This window comes from Monodelphis domestica, chromosome 4, assembly GCF_027887165.1.
Source record: "Monodelphis domestica isolate mMonDom1 chromosome 4, mMonDom1.pri, whole genome shotgun sequence".
Taxonomy (NCBI): Eukaryota; Metazoa; Chordata; class Mammalia; order Didelphimorphia; family Didelphidae; genus Monodelphis; species Monodelphis domestica.
In genome coordinates, this window is record NC_077230.1 from 400,959,180 (window position 1) to 400,977,725 (window position 18,546).

Genomic DNA, 18,546 nt, shown 5'->3' on the forward strand with positions numbered 1-18,546 from the left:
ATTTTAATGTTTCTTGATATCTCAGTGGAGTCATTAGCTTCCATTTGCCCAGTTCTAATTTTTAAGAAATTATTTTCCTCAGCAAATTTTTTTTACCTTTTCCCATTTGGCCAATTCTGATAAAGTACTTTTCTTCAATTAATTTTTGTGTCTTTTGCCATTTGAGTTTTATAAAGTGTTAAATTTATTTTGTGTACCTTTACCAAGCTCTTCTCATAATTTTCTTGGGTCACCCTTTTCTCCTAATTTTCCCTCTACCATGCTTTTCTTTAAGTCTTCTGGGAATTCTTGTTGGGTTTGAGTCCAATTAGCATTTTTCAATTTAGGCTTTATTTATAGCTGTTGTCACATTGTTTTCTTCTGAGTTTATGTATTGGTCTTCACTGCCACTATAGCTACTTAAAAAAAAAAAAAACCCTTCCCTTCCCTTTTAGAATCAATGCTGTGTATTGGTTCTAAGGCAGAAGAGTGCTAAGAGATAGGCAATAGGGGTTAAGTGACCTGCCCTGCATCAGAGAGCTAGGAAGTGTCTCGAGGTTAGATTTGACCTCCAATCTCTAGGCCTGACTCTCAGTCCTCTAAACCACCTAGCTGTCCTTCATAGTAGTTTTCTTGTGGTCACAATTCTTTATTTACTGTTTGCTCATTTCCCCAGCCTATTTCTTAACTTTGAACTTCATGTTAAAAGTTGGGCTTTGTTCACCTGGGGGCAGAGAAGCACTATCCAAAATGTCAGGCTTTTTCATGCTTCTGTTTTTTGTTTTTGTTGGTTTTTTTTTTTGGGGGGGGGGGGGGGTGTCCTGCAAAAGTTTTTGGTGCTTCCAAGGTAGTATGATTCTAAGAGAGATGTGATTACTGTTCTCCTGGTCTGTGCTCTGGTCTTTACCCAGAAAGGGTCTCCAGTCTCCTGCAGCCACAATCACTAGTCCTCTCCTTTGCCTTGGAACTTTGACCAGGGCCCCTGTGCCTTTATAAGCAACCCCCAGCACTCTTTTCCACCCTGTAACTGCAACCCAGAAAGGTATTGGGGCAATAGAATTGCCAATTAGGGCCACTTGTACCCAGTGCCAGCAAAAGGTCCCCTGTAATCTCAGTTGTCTGATTTCCTTACCATCTCCGAGAGCTTCCAAAGCTGCTGCTGCCACTGTGGATGTCCTGATAAGCCTCCACTCCAGTGATACCAATTTCTCCTTCTGATGTCCAAAAAAAAAAAATCTCACCCTGATCTTCTGTTGGCTTTTCTACCTCAAAATTTGATTTGAGGTGTTATTTTAAAGTTGTTTGAGGGGAATGTTGAGAAAGATTAGCTGGATTGCCTCAAATACTCCAATTTGACTGCATTTTCTACATCCTATCCCTTTCTAAGCAACACTTGAGAGAATCTGAAGTTACCCCCAAAATAAAGACCTGGGATCTTAGCAGTTTTGAAAATGAGAGAAAAAAAACCACAAACAACCTTCTGATAAGCTCCTAGAGACAGGAAAAACAATTACAGGACATCAGAGCTGTGCTGGTAATACAAAGCCACTGTTTCAAAGAGAAATTCTCTGAGCATTTCCCCCATTTTGATGAGAAATATTTCTTTATTACTTCAAGGACCTATGATTGTGCCAAAGGTTTCTTAATGGAGTAGTGGACCAATATTCCAATCCAGCTATACAGTTTCCTTAAATATAAAATGAGGATCATAACAGCACTTACCTCATAAGGTTGTCGTTAAGTATCAAATGGGTAAATATTTGTTAAGTGCTTAACCCAGTACCTGGCACATAGCAGGTGCTATATAAATGCTTATTCTCCCTCTCTCTCTCACCATCCACCAAGCCACAAAGGTTTACTCCAAAACAGGTATCTTACCATCTGTCCTCTTCCCAGGCATTCTGTGCCTACCAAGAACAGCAATCCTTGGGGCATCTATGGGGAATGGGGGAGGGTGGAATTAATTAACCCAGACACTAAGAATTAAGCAATCTTGGAATGGATTGGTAAACATGAAAACTTACTTCAACCCACAGTATTAAGCTGACCCCAGACTATTCTTCCTATCCTTATCCAAGACAATATATGTTCCTATTGCAATTTGTCCTGACATCCTCATTTCTCCCCTTCCCAAAACAATTCTTCTTGCACTGGGAAAAATAATCACAGATACTGGAAAGAATAAAATTATATTGCCCTATAACTCCAGTCATAACCTGCTTCTGCCTAAACCAAAAATCCAAACAATATCCACCACTTGTCTATGTGTGCTGTCAACTTCCTTATTAGAATGTAAGCTTCATGAAGGCAGGTGTTACCTTGCTTTTATAGTTTTATTCCCAGTTCTTAGCACAGTACCTGGAAAACAGGTGATGCATTAAAAATGCTTGCTGACTGAATCATTGTGACTCAAACACTCAGCACACTTTTTGGACTTGATAAAAAGTCTCTTTAAACTTAGCTAAGCTTGTCCTCAGACAAAAGACTATCTGTTTATAACATGGTAGTGAGTCTGTCAGAATTTGGCTCTGCTATCATTGCCTATGAAAACCCAGAACCACAGAAAGATTTGTTCCAACTTGATGCAAATAGGAGTGGAAAAGTGATTTATACAAAGAATATGATAGTCTTAAGGAAAACAATTTGAAAGACAAAACTTTAAAGGAGAAAGAGGAGGCACATCACACTAGGGTTAAGCATTAATGGAAAAAGGCAAATATAACTACGACTAAAATATGTTAAATGCTCAATTAAAATTCTTTCATCAGCCTGGTCCTAAAATAACCACAATAGAAATTGATGACTATTTTGTCCAAGAAGGAAAAACTATCTTTTAAGTGCTAATTCTAATTCTGAATATACCCCAATTTCAGACATTCTTCCATGTTTTCCATTTTTAAGTATATTCCAAGAACAAGAAAACAATTAACACTACTACTTTCTAAAAACTATTAAATGTTTTTTTATTTCATCTTTGTTTGCTCTCTCATTTAGTTTGGTCATTCAATAAACCAACATAATTATTTGTCATAAGCTTATTGCCATTATGAACTTGGTAAAAAATGTATTCTCCCACTAAATACTGTATAACTACTTGCAAGGCAAGTTTAACACTAATTGCTACTGCAAGTTGTGGTTCAATTTTCAATTACTCTTTTTTTTTCTTGGTGGTACTTGGAAGTTTTTCACCATCTTTATTTTTACTCTAACTATATTTGCCCCACCAGGCATTTTTTGGGTGTGTGAGAAATAATTATGCAGAATGCATAATTGTAAAGAAAGGAAAACATATGTATACACATATATACCTTATACCTCAATAACCCATGATTTCAGTATCTTCCAACAATACAAAGCAAAGCATCTCTATAAACTTTATTAGCATGTTTCATTTGCCTGTTAAGATGGGTAAATTTGCCATTGAAATGAGACAACACTAAACAGAACTTCTGATGAATCAGAGACCTGTCTTTATACAGTCTGTACACATCAAAATAAATACTTCCAATATATACTGTGAATCGGCCAATTCTCCAAATGATACTTCCTGTATCCTGCCTCAATTGGGAATAAGGCTAAAAATGGTAATAGTAGTGAAAGAAGCACTTTGTAGTATGTTCATACCCTTGAAAAGAATCAGCCATCTGGGAGAAAAACAGGAAATAATCTTACACAAATGTTTGATCATTTCTTCATACATAGCTCATGCAAAGTTTCATAGAATGTTTAATATAAAACTGAATTCACCTCCCACAAACATCAGAGTAATGTTTCCCCTATTTTGGTGAGGCTTATAGATTACTACAACCTCCAAATGCAGATAAAAATGTAGCATCTCTCTTCGAAAGAGCTCAACCTCAAAACTGTTTAAGGATGCACAGGAATTATCTGAGACAGTAAATGTAATGGAACTAATGGAACAAACATAGGTAGCTGTGTATTTTAAATGCATAGAAATCATATATTTAACTTATTAAGATATCTAAAAGCTTCAAAGAAATCCATATACCTCCCAATTTAGCTGCCCCCCCAAAACACACAAGATCTCACAAGAGTCTTTATTTTGATCCATGTCTACCTCTGCAGTATCTTAGGTTAAAAAGCTGTTTTTATGAGTTTTCTTTAAGAGATCCAACAAATAGCTTATTGCCCAACCTGATAAGAAGGTAAATAATGTTAGAGAAAATACAAAAATGGAAACAAGATGTTTTCCTGGGTTATATTTTAAAATCATATTATCGGTAATAATTTTTCACATTTATATAGCATTTACTATGTGTGTGCCAGGCACTGTGCTAAGTGCTTTACAAATATCATTTCAATTAGTCTTAAGAACAACTCTGGTAAGAATTACATACTGTTACTATCCCCATTTTACAGATGTAGAAATTCTGGCTATTGGAGGTTAAATGACTTACCAAGAGTCACACAGGTAATAAGTATCTAAACCTAAACTCAGGGCTTCCTGACTCCAGGTTTGGTATTCTATCCACTTCCCCCCAGATGCCCCAAATTATATAAAGGTACTACACAAGATACTTAGAATAGGTACTAAAATATACACTTTGAAATTCTAAGTCTAATTTGTGATGAAAAAATATTATTTTTAAAAATGAAAACATGTGGTTAATAATGGATATACTATATAAGAAAGCCACTTAAGATGACTTCAACTTTTAAAAAATATATTAAGTATTTGGAATAAAAATGTCAAGTTTTATTTTGTATTTAGTTTTATTTGTCAAGAAATTAGGGCTAAAGGCTCCAAAAGGAAAACACTCAGAATTGGAGGATAGGAAAAAGATCAATAAATGTCACCTTCAGAAAATATATCTCAGCTTCATCATAAAATGAAGGGCTTGGACTAGATAAGCTTTCAGGGTTTTTCCAGCTCTAGAGCTGATAATCAACATTAAATTGATGAACACAACCAGCTGCAGAAGTAACTGCTCCATGTTTTGAGAACCTCAACTAAAACACCTGAAATCTAGACTATAATCTAACTGTAACTATTACCAGAAGATGTTAAGTCTCCATGGAATCTAGAAAAAGGAGAAATAAAACAAAAAATGTTGGTCTCCAGCACTGTCTGGGAATAAAAGCCATTCATTTAGCTAGAAAAAGCCCTACAATAGCTGGATGGAAATATTCCTGAAGGATATACAACTCCCTTTCCTTCAATTTCATGGTCACCAGATATCCTTATGATTGATAATTTTATTTCCCCAATGGATCGGACCACAGGGAGCAAATGCTCTCTTCAAATGACTTTTATTGCCAAAGAGATCACTAGTTATCATAGATAAATAATGGCATTATTTGTAATCATTGATATTCTCATTTAAAAATAAGCATTTTCTAACTCTGATCAGCATGCATCATTTTTTTAGAGACAGATCATAAACTTGGTGAGCAAATGAGTTACCAAACCTTCAAAAGTTTAGGACCATATCCTATACCTAATAAGTAGGTTACAAAGCATGACACTACCTTTCTGTTGGTCTTAGTTCCTCATCTTAAATGAAGGAATTGTCCTAGACAACCTTTCAGCTTTAATCTGTGATCATATCCTATGGGAATTACATTTGAGTATTCAGGTATCTCCAGACAAAATCCTTAGCTGATATCAAAGACTAATTGAAAATATAAAAGTTTTTCTTTTCTGCATAAAAAAGTAATGCTTATGGGGTTTCAATGTAGTCAGATGTAAAGTTCCACACTATGGCAATGTTTTTAAGGATATGCAATTATAAACTATTCCTTGTTAGCTACACTGACAACATTTAAATGCAAAAGTGCCTAATAATATAACTTCTACTGGTTTAAAAAGAGAAATGGGGGGGCAGCTGGGTAGCTCAGTGAATTGAGAGCTAGCCCTAGAGACGGGAGGTCCTAGGTTCAAATCTGGCCTCAGACACTTCCCAGCTGTGTGACCCTGGGCAAGTCACTTGACCCCCATTGCCTACCCTTACCACTCTTCTGCCTTGGAGCCAATACACAGTATTGACTCCAAGACGGAAGGTAAGGGTTTAAAAAAAAAAAAAAAGAGAGAAATGGAACAGTTATAAGGATGGAAAGTTTTACCTTTTTTAAAGGTTTTTTTTTTCTTCTTAAATGGAATTAACAGTTCTCTGGAAAGTCTCCAGATTAACAGCAAAAACAAGCTATTCAGCAATAGAACTGAGCAGTACATATGCCACATGGTCTTTACTTTTGTTCAGAGGAAACATCAGGCTCATTAGTTTTACCTGCATAATATGTAATCATCAATAGCTAGCATTTTATAGTGCTTTTCTGCTTTATATCTATTTCCTTATTTAATGCTAACAAACCTGGGAAGTAGACACAATCTCCCCCCACTTTATAGATGAGGAAATTGACTCATTTAATATTTGTCAAATTACCCTAACTTAGAACAAGCTAATCAGAAATAGATCAATGTCATTAATTACACAATTTTTTTTGGTAAAAAGGCATTTTCTATATTTCACACAATTCCTAAAATTGTAGTTTATTAACTATTAAATAAAGCTAGCTAATGAGTTCAAAAGCTTCAAGGCTTCGTCTTATCTATTTTTCTAAAACCCTTACCATCTGTCTTGGAATCAAAACTAAGTATCATTTCCAAAGCAGAAGGGTTAGGCAATTAGGGTTAAATGGCTTGCCCATGGTCACACAGCTTGAAGGCCAAATTAGAACCCAAGACCTTCTGTCTCTAGGCCACCTGGCTGCACCCCCCCCCCACTTGCCTTATCAAGTATTAAAAGCTTAAATCAACAAATGCTAACAATGAAAAGAGTTGTAAGTGAAGAATGTACATATATAAAAAGGTAACACTTTAGTGTAGAAGTCCTTACCCTGAAGGGGTCCAAGAACTGATTCATTAACATAAACGAGAAAAAATTATCTTTATTTCACAAGAATCAGTTTCCTTGAGTAATCCTATGTATTTATTTTGTATATTTAAAAACATAATGGAAGGTCTATGACAAAAAAAAAAGGGCAAAAAATCCCTGCCCAAAGGGGTACTGAAGGACACTTTGGAAGTCTATCAGGATTTACTGTAATCTTCACAGGATCATAGATTTAAGGGCCAGAAGGGGCCCTAAAGGTCAGAGTCTAAATCGCTCAGCGTCTACACAGGCACACAGGTCACACATAAATGATATAAGATGAGACTGGAATCCAACAACATTTCCTGTTGCATTGAACAGCTAATTTGGGGGCTTAGAATTATAGCGTTTATGGGGGAAAAAAATCTGTTGTTGACTCAACTGCACAACTAATTCTTCAAAATTCTACCTGAGCTTGGTTTAGTACAATCTTTAAAATGTTTGCTGAAACATCAAATCTCCCAAATTCTCAGATACTGCAGCAGCCTCAGTGTCAAAGTCAAGGGAAACAGTAATTCCGTTTTACATGGAGAATTTCACACATCTATAAAGAGTAGCCAAGGTTTTTAGGAAGGTAAACACATTCCTTGCATTGCTATATCAATATTATATTGATACAGCTTTGCAAGTAGAGCTTAAAACTGAGCTAAGACTTGAGACATTCTGTATGATCACAAAACAAATGAGTAAATTAGAGCTTTATCCCTTTCTCTGTTGAACTATTTCTAAATGATGTTATGTACAAAACAAGTCTATGCATTAATCTAAGTGTTCACCGTGGTCCCAAAATTATCAATATTCAAAAACTGTCACCCTCTTACAATTCAGGGCAGAAGTAGAACCTTTGAAAGATTCACTGCTACTAATTAACCAGAAACACAATTAAAGTATTCAATACACTTTTCCAGGCAACCCTACATGCTCATCATCCAAACAAACAAAATAAAATAAAATAAAATGCCCTAAACTCATAGGCCTTACCTCAAATTCTGGTTTACAAGTCAAGCATATAAAACACACATTCTGATAGAAACTCTTGATCTACAAGGAACAATTTAATTCATCCTGAAATGCTTCAAAGCATCAAGTTTCCTAAAAGTACATGATAAGTTAGGTTCCTAAAAAAAATATGTAATCATAGTCATCAAACATTTATTAAATGCCTACCATGTGCCAGGCACTCTGCTAAGAACTGGGGATATAAAAAGGGCAGTCTTTGCCCAAGATGCTGATGAGTGGTCTAAATGTCTTAAGATAACGATAACTTAAAAAGCAAAACAGTGAGCTTAAGTACTAGTCTTTGTAATAGAAAATATACTGGGGTTTGGGAAGCTAAAGACCTAGATTGTGATACTGACCCAGATAATAGCTATGTGACCTTGGGGAAGTCACTTAGCAAACTAAAAGTTGTTTTGAGGATCAAAAGAAAATACATGTCGGAGTTTTTGAAAAACAATTGAAAAACAAAAACAAAAATGGTGTAATCCTATAAAAAATGTTAGGCATTGTTATTGGAATATTCAAATGATGGAGGAGAGAGCAATATGAAGTAGTAATGAGGCAATAGAAACAGCCCTAATGGGGAGAAAATCTGAGTTCCATTTCTGTCTCTGGCCTTTATTACCTGTGTGACCATGGTTAGAGTTAAGATGCAATATTTCTAGGCCTCAGTTTCTTCACATTTAAATGGGTGATTGTACCGGAAGATCTGAGGACCTTTCAACCCCTAAATCTAAGATCTTAAGAAAATAGGTCTGTCAACCCAGAGGAGATAACAATATCACTGGGAAGAAAGGCTGGTAAGATAGGTAAAAAAAAATTCCAGAGATAGAAAATTGGGAAAGCTAATAAAGTAAGGTACCTTCCCCCCACTCTCCTCTTACTCTTTAACGTCTGCAAAATTCAACCTCACCTCCTTTCAGGAGTTTCAAGAACCGGCTTCTCTAGAATCTTCATAAATTAAAAACAAACAAACAAACAAGCAAACAACCAACCCTCCTCTATCCTAATTCCAAAATATCAGACGTTCTCCTTCAAGATAACTGCGAAATGGGAAAAGGAAACAAAGTTAAAGAGAAAATTAATCAGAGGGAACAAGGAATTAAAGGTGGGGGTCAAAGTCAGCAGAGGTAAGGTTGGACAGGCAGAAACTGGGAGGGGATCCAGAAAGGCAAGCAGAAATGGGGACGAGGAGGAAATATTGGGGAGACAAAAGGGGAGAGGGGGGGAAGAGATTGAGACAGGGTGGACCCGTGTAGAGCTCCAGCAAAGACTGAATGGGGAGATCGAGGGAAGAAAATTGGGGAAAAGAGAACCAGTTAAGGCAAAATGGCAGTGAGGGGGGTGGGAGGGGGAAATTCCGGGGAAGACAAAAGAATGTTAAGGTGGGGGAAAGGAGATAGAAATGAAAAGGGAGGTAAGGAAGGTAGAGAGAGGGACCACAGAGAGGCAAAGATGCGGGGGGCAGAAGGGGGCGAGGAAGAATTTGGTTGGTGGCAAGAGAGGCAGAATGGGGGGGGGGAGCAGACCGAAACCAAAAAATGGGGAACCCAGGGGAGACAGAGGTAAGGAGCCCCAGGGAGGCAGAGTTGGGGGAGGGGGGTAAGGAACAGAAAACGGGGGAGTAAATAAGGGAAGGAGGAGCTTTGGGAAGGGCCCAAGAGCGCTCCCCAGGGTGGGCCAGGGGAGCAGATGGTGAGGGAGGGGTGGAGGAGGGGAGGAGGTCTGGGAGAAGGGGAAATGGCCCCGAAGCCCCCGGGGGGGGGGGGGGCCGGGGCGCAAGCCGCTCCGCTTACCCTCCGGCGAAGAGGTGCAGCAGCGTGTTCTCTTTCTGCTGCGAGGGGGCCGTCGCCATGGCCAGGCCGGGCGTGAGGAGCCGGCACTGCGCGGAGCTCCGTCACCGCCGCCGGCCGTCGGTCAGTCAGTCGCAGACAGTCGGTCGGTCGGTGGGTCTCCCGGCTGCAGCCGCCTCAGGCCGGCTCGGCAGCCAACATCACCGCTGCACTCACCACTTCCATTCAGGAGCCTTCTTAGCCGCCGTCTCCGTCCGTTCCACCGGCCTCTGCGACTCGAGCCGGCGAGCGAGCTGAGGAGATCGTCACGTGGCGCAGGGGGGCCGGGTCGGTGACGTCACGCCGGGGTTGGTCGCGCGCGCCCCGAGGCTGCAAGGGCGGAGCGAGGCGGATAGAGCCTGAAGGCGTGGGGGTGGCGGTCTCGTGCTCCGCTTCGTGCGCGTGCGTGGAGCCGCGCGCTCCGGGAGTGAGGGAGAAAGAGAAGCCCGAGGGCGGGTGGGGTGGGGGCGGGGCGGGGTGCACCACGCTTCTCAAAGCCGATTGGCCCACTCGCCGGTTGCCGCGGTCCTGTCGTTCCTTGGTTGCCAAAGCTAAAGTCTGGTGATGAGAGAGAAGGCGGGCCCAGAGTCGGAAGGTGCTGTGGAAGGTGCAAGATACCCCAGGAGGTATAAGGGGCTGGGGGCTGCTGTCAGACTACCCCTAAGCAGAGCCAGCGCTTTTCTTCCAAGCGCGAGAGATTTTCAGATTCAATCTTTATTGATGCCTTTTGGTTCTGCGTCACACTCTTTTGAATTCGGTCCTTCTCCCCAGAACCCCCCAGCGAGCTATTCCTTGTAATGAAGGCTGTAAATGGGGGAAGAAGGGCTGCCTCATCTATCTGTCTTTCCCTCCTCTCCATCTCTTTCCTTCCATCTTTTTTCAGCTCTCTCTGTCACTCCCTTCTTTCTCCAACTGTCTCTCTCTCCCTTTCTGTCCTCATACCATCCTTTCCTCTCTCCCTCTCTTCTGTTTCTCTCTTTCCTCCTCTCTCATCTCTCTTCCCCTCATTTCCCCCTTCTTTACCTCCCCTTATAGTTTCTCTTATAGTTTCTCTCTCCCCACCTCACCACTCCTCCTCCTCACCTTTGACTTCTCCTTCACAGTCTCTTTTCTTTGTCTCTCTCTCTCTCTCTGTCCCTCATTCTTTGGCTATTTGGAGTAAATAGAGAAGGGATATAGTTGGAAAGAAGAATTTTGTGTAAAAAAAATCAAAACAATAAATTTAAAAATGTTAAACTTCTGCAAAACCAATAAATCCACAAGATCTAATGTTGTATACATGATATTCCACACCCATAGTCCCCCACCTCTGCAATGAGAGTCATCTTCTTAATTCTGTTCTGGGGACAAGCTTGGGCATTGGGAAAACACAGGGTTGAGTCATTTTATTGTGATTTTCCTCTTCATTGTTGTAAGTGTTCTGTTTATTGTTTTTTACTGGTCCTTATTTCTCTGAGTGAGTTGCTATAAATGTATGGGTTTAAATTGATCTCTAGGAGCCATCCCAGGTGACCTGCCCCCAGAGCTCCCCTGGAAACTTCCTGGGACTACAGGGTCTTGGTGACTCATCTCTTGGGCCCTCCAGGGATCATAGACTTCCTGTCTTCTTCCAATTCCAATCCAGGTTGACTCAACCTGGAAGGACAAGTCACCTTAGTATGGCATAGAAAACCATGAATTGTCTCTTAGTTCTCCCCTACCCTCACCCCAGTGATTGGATAGTAGACACAGCTTTCTGTTTTCTTTTTCTTGGACCAAGTAGGTGACATCATGAAACCCAAAGCCTCCTAATTGGGGATAGGAAGGGCAGCACCATGCCTACCCTTTCTCCTGCTAGAGAAGGAGAAACTGTTCTAGGTTACTTTGGGGCTCCTGGTAGCCTTTCCTACTTTTCCCTTTCTGAGTAGAGGACATTTAAAACAACAACAACAAAAATTACCTTTTGTCTTAGTATCAATTCTAAGACAGAAGAGTAGCAAGGGCTAGTCAATGTGGATTAAGTGACTTCTTCAGGGTCTCCCAGCTAGAAAGTATCTGAGATCACATTTGAATCCAATACCTCCTGTCTCCAGGCTTGGTGATCTTTTCACTGTGCTACCTCACTGCCCCAGGATTGACACAATTTCTAGGTGGATATTTCAAGGATTAGAGAGGACCTTGAGAAGTCTGTCTATCTGTCTCTCTCTACATATACATACATATATATATATATATATATCAGATACAGGTGATCTCTTTAGTGATTGATTGGCAGGTTCTCTGAGTTTAAACCCCATAGAACCAAATGCCTCTAGTTATATAGCAGGAGTGGGGATGGGCATAAGGCCACCTGGGCCTCTTGGACCCAGCACTGGTTCTGAAAGTCATGTCTTTTCCATACTTCTCTGAATTCGTATTTCTCATTTCTTAAGAGTTTCTTCCAGAAAAGACTTGTACAAAAATATTTATAGCTGTGCTCTTTGTGGTGGCAAAAATTTAGAAAATGAGGGGATACCCTTCAATTGGGGAATGGCTGAACAAATTGTGGTTTCTGGTGGTGACAGAATACTATTGTGCTGAAAAGAACAAAGAATTGGAGGGATTCCATGTGAACTGAAACGACCTCCAGGAATTGATGCAGAGTGAAAGGAGCAGAACCAGGAGAACATTGTACACAGAGATACACTGTGGCACAATTGAACATAATGGACTTCCCTACTAGCAGCAATGCAATGATCCAGGACAATTCTGAGGGATTTATGAGAAAAATGCTATCCACATCCAGAGGAAGACCTGGGGGAGTGGAAACACAGAAGAAAAACAACTGCTTGATCACATGGGTCGATGGGGATGTGATTGGTGATGCAGACTCTAAATGATCACCCTAATGCAAATATTAATAATATGGAAATAGGTCTTGATCAATGACACATGTAAAATCCAGTGGAATTGTATGTTGGCTATAGGAGGGGTGTGTGGGGAGGGGAGGGAAAGAACGTGAATCTTATAGCCATGGGAAAATATTCTAAATTAAATAAAATTTTTAAAAAACCAAATGTTTCTTCCAGTGCAAGCATATCCCATTACATGTTGGTATTGTTTGATCATTTGGTTGTGTCTGACTCTTTATGACACCATTTGGTGTTTTCTTGGCAAAGATACTGCCATTTCTTTCTCCAGCTCACTTTACAGATTAGGAATCTGAGGCAAACAGAATGATGGGTCATACAGCTAGGAAGTATCTGAGACCAGATTTGAACTCAGATTTTCCTGACTTCAGGCTCTGTTACCATCACAATTTGGGCATCACACATCCTTGATCAATAGGCATCTACTTTATTCTCACTCCTCAACTGCCACAAAAAGTGCTATTATGAATGTTATGTCTATACAGGACCTTCCTTTCTCCTTGGAGTACATGCCCACTTGTGGTATTTCTGGGCCAAAGGGTTTGGAAATTTTAGATGATCTTTGACAGTCACATTTAGTGACTTTAATCTTGTCCCCAACCTCAAAGGTGTCCTCTGTAGCCCAAGAAATCTCTAAGAGCAGGAAAAAAATCTGCACGTGTGCTATCCTGTTGTGTTTCTCATTACATAAAATGTGCACCTGGTCATCTACTCAGATATGGATCTAAAAAACACCAAGGATCTCTTTCAGAGTCAAAGCCTCTATACTAAACCAGGGACAATGGGTCCCTGCAGAGCAGAAAGCAGAAAGCCCGGTCTATGACCTATATCCAAGGAAGATGATTGTTTCAAGCACAAATTAAGCAACTAGGGTGACCAGAGTGCTGACCTTTACTTTGGAAACTTCTCTAAATAGTTCTTTGGCCAGAATGAGCAGACAGTAGTCGGTGCAAACAAAGTCTGGCCTAAATAAAGAGGGGTCATTTTCCCAATCTAAACATGACTTGCATGTTTCACAAACAAACTTCAAAATCTTTGATCTCTAATACAAATAGAATGATTTGGTGATATCTTCTATGTGAGTGCTTCCACCCACAATGCCTGGCTGGTGGGACTCTGGTCTTTGTCCTCCTATGAATCTTCCACAAAGGAGGCACCTTCAGTGTGCTGGTAAATGTTTAATAACCAAAAGACCCATAGGACAAGAGTAAATGTATTCTGCATTATTAATATTTTTCTATTAAGACTATGTAATCAATAAAACAATAAATCAAACCTTGGTTTCTGGCACTTGCTGATTTCCAGGTATAAATGCTTGTCCTGAAAATGATAGATTGAACTTTAATGAGCAGGTTAAAGCTGGTTCCAGCATACCTTTGATACCTCCCAGATTGCTGGAGATCTTTTTTGACATTTCATGGATCCCAAAAAGAAGGGTTCACATTTTTTTTCCCCTTGATCATATGATGATGAATTATTTATATCACTTCCCTTTCTCAATTCCTTGATTTTATATCTATACCACATTGCTTCTTGCTTATGTCCATCAATCTCCTCTCCTTTGTCCTTTTGGATGTGATCCTCATCTTCAATTCTTTGGAAATATTCATGTTCCATGACTTGAAGATTGGAAACATCCCAGAAAAAATTTTTACAACTCATGAAAAAATCAGAGATTTATAGTAGATTAGCAGCTATAATTCCTATTGTTCAGTCATTTCTAAGACTTTCTATGACCTCTTTTGGGGTATTCGTAGCAAAGATACTCAACTGGTTTGCCACTTCTTTTTCCAGCTCATTTTCTAGATGAGGAAACTGAGGCAAACAGGGTGAAGTAACTTGTCCAGGGTCACACCACTAGTACTTGTCTGAGGCTAGATAAGTCTTCCTGACTCCAGACGTGGCACTCTATCCATTTGCTGCCTAGCTTCCCTATAATTCCTGCTAAATGAAAAACTAAGTAGGAATAACAGCCCTATTTAGTTAGGTATAGAAATCTATCTTATGCAATAGGGAAGTAAGAAGAGGGGAATCAAAAAGGGGGGCATATAAAAGGGAGGGGAACTTGGGGATGTGGGAAAACAAGCAAAAATATTTGTGAAAAGAGAAAGGCTGAAAGGAGAGAAAGAAAAGGATAAATGGTGGGGGGTAGGAATAAAATGAAGGGAAACACATAGTTAGTAATGTTAACTCTGAATGTGAATGGTATGCACTCAACCATAAAACAGAAGAAGATAGGAGAATGGACAAAAGGCAGAATCCAATGATATGCTATCTATAAGAAAATCATTTAAAGCAGAGAGAGTAAAAAACAAAACAAAACAAAAAGCATACAGAGTAAAAGTAAAGGGCTGGAATAAAATCTAAGCTTCCGCTGATCTCAGAAAAAGCAAAATTGAAAATTGACTAGTTAAAAAAACTAATGAAGGAAATTACATATTGATAAAGAAACATAGATGATGAAGTAATATCAATATAAGACATATGCCTCCAATGGCATAGCTTCCAAATTTCTAAAAGGAGAAACTACATGAGTTACAAGAAGAAATAGACAATAAAACAATATTAGTAGGAGACAGTAACCTTCCCCTCTCATAATTAGATAAATCAAACCAAAAAATAAATAAGAAAGAAATTAAGGAAATGAGTAGAATTTTATAAAAGTTAGACTCAATAGACCCATGCAGAAAACTGAATGGAAATAGCTAAATAGTCTTATATTAAAGAATAAGTGGGTCAAAGAGAAAATAATGGAAAATAATTTCATTAATGAAAATGAAAACAAGGAAATGTAGCCAAAGCAGTACTAAGGGAATAATTAATATCTCTAGATGTTTACATCAATAAAACAAAGAATAAGCTGATCAATGAATTGGGTATGTGCTGGGAGCCATCAGCTCCCAGCTCCCAGCTATGCCTTGACAGAGTCACACATGGTAGCTAAGGAGGCCACAGAGTGGCCCTTGGCAAGATGTGACTGCCCACTCTATCCCTTTTGCATAACCTTTCTCATCAATGCCCCTTACCTATGGAACTGACATGATTATTTTTCCCCCTAATCTCAGAAGAAACAATGCAAGAGCAAAATACCTGTACCCTAATTCTCTAAATCATCACCAAAAGATCAGACTCTCAAACCCTATCCCAAAAGACTATCATGGGTTAACTTTTACTTTGGTACATAATCCCCAGTGAAATCGCAGCTACTGGCCAAACCCAAAACTTTCCCACTCACAGAAACCTATTCTCATGAAGCCAGCACATAAATCAATCATAGAGGCCCATACAATAAGTACAAGTACACCAAGCTTTAATATGCCTCAGTGACTTGATTACACAAACCAGTAACTCAGGAACTCCCTAGTGAAACCTTGAAAAACGATCAGTCTAAATTTGAATTGTGTTCCCAGTACCCCTCAACCTCAATGATATGATTGTTGAATTGTCTTTTAAGAACTGTTGATTGGGGGAGCAGCTGGGTAGCTCAGTGGATTGAGAACCAGGCCTAGAGATATTCCTAGGTTCAAATCTGGCCTCAGACACTTCCCAGCTGTGTGACCCTGGGCAAGTCACCTGACCCCCATTGCCTAGCCCTTACCACTCTTCTGCCTTGGAGCCAATACAGGGCATTGACTCCAAGACGGAAGGTAAGGGTTTAAAAAAAAACACTAACTGTTCGTTAATTATTCCATTTTATTAAAAGTAATAAGTAATTTTCCTTGATTGTTTGTAAGCTCAAAATTTCTCACAGGGTAATGAGAAAATTAAGCCACCTGTGACAAAATCATTTAACTTGTGTGTAACCTTTATTCTGTCTGTAATCACAATACAAGAATATAGAATGTTAATCAAGTGATTTGTTAAAAGTTAATGTATCACTTTTCCAATTATCTCTCTTTGAACATGTGTGTTGCGTAATGTATCTGTGTGCCAAGAAAATGGGTATAAAAATAAACCCCAGGCCTGGGAATGGCAGAGCAGCTATCAGATGCAAAGCAATCCCATGGCTGTAATGATTAAGCTAACTTCCATTTGTTATTTTGACTGATCTTTGCCACCTGTCAGGAAACCCTGGAGTCGCAAGCAAGGGTGGACTTTGCCTGTGGCAGGTATGCAACTTAAAAAAAAAAAAAACTAGGAAAAGAAAAAATTAGCCCTCCCCCAATTAAACACCAAATTAGAAATCCTGAAAATCAAAGGAGAGATGAATCGAATAGAAAGTAAGAAAATCATTAAACTAATAAATAAGACAAGGAGTTGGTTTTGTGAAAAAATAAATAAAATCGATAAACCATTCATTAATTTGATAAAAAAAAAAAAGAAAACCAAATCACAAGTATTAAAAATGGAAAGGGCAAGATTACAACCAATGAAGAAGAAATTTAAGGAATTATTGTGCCCAATTATATGTCATTAAATCTGATCATCTAAGTGAAATAAATATTTAGAGAACTATAAATTGTCAAGATTAACAGAAGAAGAAATTGAATACTTAAATAATCCTACCTCAGAAAGAGAAATTGAACAAGCCATCAATGAACTCCTTAAGAAAAAAGCCTCAGGGTCAGAAGGATTAATAAATGAATTCTACCAAACATTTGAAGAACATTTATTGCAATACTACATAAACTATTCAGAAAAATGGTTGAGGAAAGAACTCTACTAAATTCCTTTTATGGTACAAATATGGTAGGATCAAGCAAGGTTAGACTTAAAGGAGGAAGGTACATTTTCTCCTCTTTCAGTTTCTCTTCTCTTTCTGACATATTAATAATGAATTGCAGGAGCAGCTGGGTAGTTCAGTGGATTGAGAGCCAGGCCTAGAGACAGGAGGTCCTGGGGTCAAATATGGCCTTGGCCACTTCCTAGTTGTGTGACCATGTGCAAGTCCCTTAACCCCCATTTCCTAGCCCTTACCACTTAGAACCTATACATAGTAGTGATTCTCTGATGGAAGGTAAGGGTTTAAAAAAATACCGAATTTCCTTTCCCTCTTCTCTCTCTCTTTTTTAAATTGTTAAAAATTGTTTTGTTGTTATTGAGTCTTATGGTGGAAAGAGAAGAGTCTAAATTTGGTGGACCTGGGTTCAAATCCTGTCTTTGGCATTTGTTACCTGTGTGACCTTAGGTAAATAACTTAACCTTCTGGGCCTCAGTTTCCTCATCTATAAAACAAGAGACTTGGATTATATGGTCCCTAAGGTCCCATCTAGCTCATAATCTTAGGATGGCTCTCAGAAAAGGGAGGAGAGATAAGGTAACAGAAAAACAAACTATATCAATTAAAATGTAAAAGAAAGTTTATTATGCAATCAGAATACTTGGGGGGATTCCAATTCAGAGGCTTTAATCATATTTCCACAGATCATCACACTGGCTTCTCAGTCAAGCATATGGTACCAAATATCTAAACCTGTGCTCCTGGACCAAGATTACTATGACAACAGCCCATCATGAGTTAGGTGGACTCATCAAAACCAACTCCTTTATTTTATAGAGGAGGAAATTGAGGCCCAGAGAGGTGAACCAATTTGCCCAAGATTGCTTGGTTTATGACCATATTGCCAGCCTCTCTCTACATATGGCATGTGTATTCCTTGAGTGACTACCTGATAATTGACCACCACTTGTTCCCAGGATGTGGTAGAGGATTTGGGATAAGAGATGACTTTTAAATTCTCCTCCATCCTTCCTCCCAACTCTGAAACTTTATGATTCTAAATCAGGTGCTTTCCTGGAGCTGAAACTCAGCATTTCATGGAAACAATATGGCATTAGTGCTAACCTGGAAGCTTTATTTCTATCATGGAAAATGATAGATATAAATTCAAGAAGAAAACTGCAATAACTACAGAATTCCCTTTTCCTAGGCTTCCAGAATCCCTGTTTAGAGAGTCATTATTTTGTTTTCTATGGAAGTTGAGTAATATGCCCTATTTCTTGAATAAAATCTTG

General features: G+C 39.1%; 1 protein-coding gene across 1 annotated transcript in view; it reads right to left on the reverse strand.

Annotated features, from left to right (window-relative positions):
• Window positions 1–10,718, reverse strand: part of SLC25A33 (solute carrier family 25 member 33) — a 34,921-nt gene extending 24,203 nt beyond the window's left edge. The window contains exon 1 of the mRNA XM_001376078.5: window positions 9,668–10,718. Within this exon, the coding sequence (XP_001376115.1) occupies window positions 9,668–9,726 (59 nt within the window). The 5' untranslated portion in view covers window positions 9,727–10,718. The remainder of the gene's footprint in view (window positions 1–9,667) is intronic.
• Window positions 10,719–18,546: the final 7,828 nt, after the last annotated feature.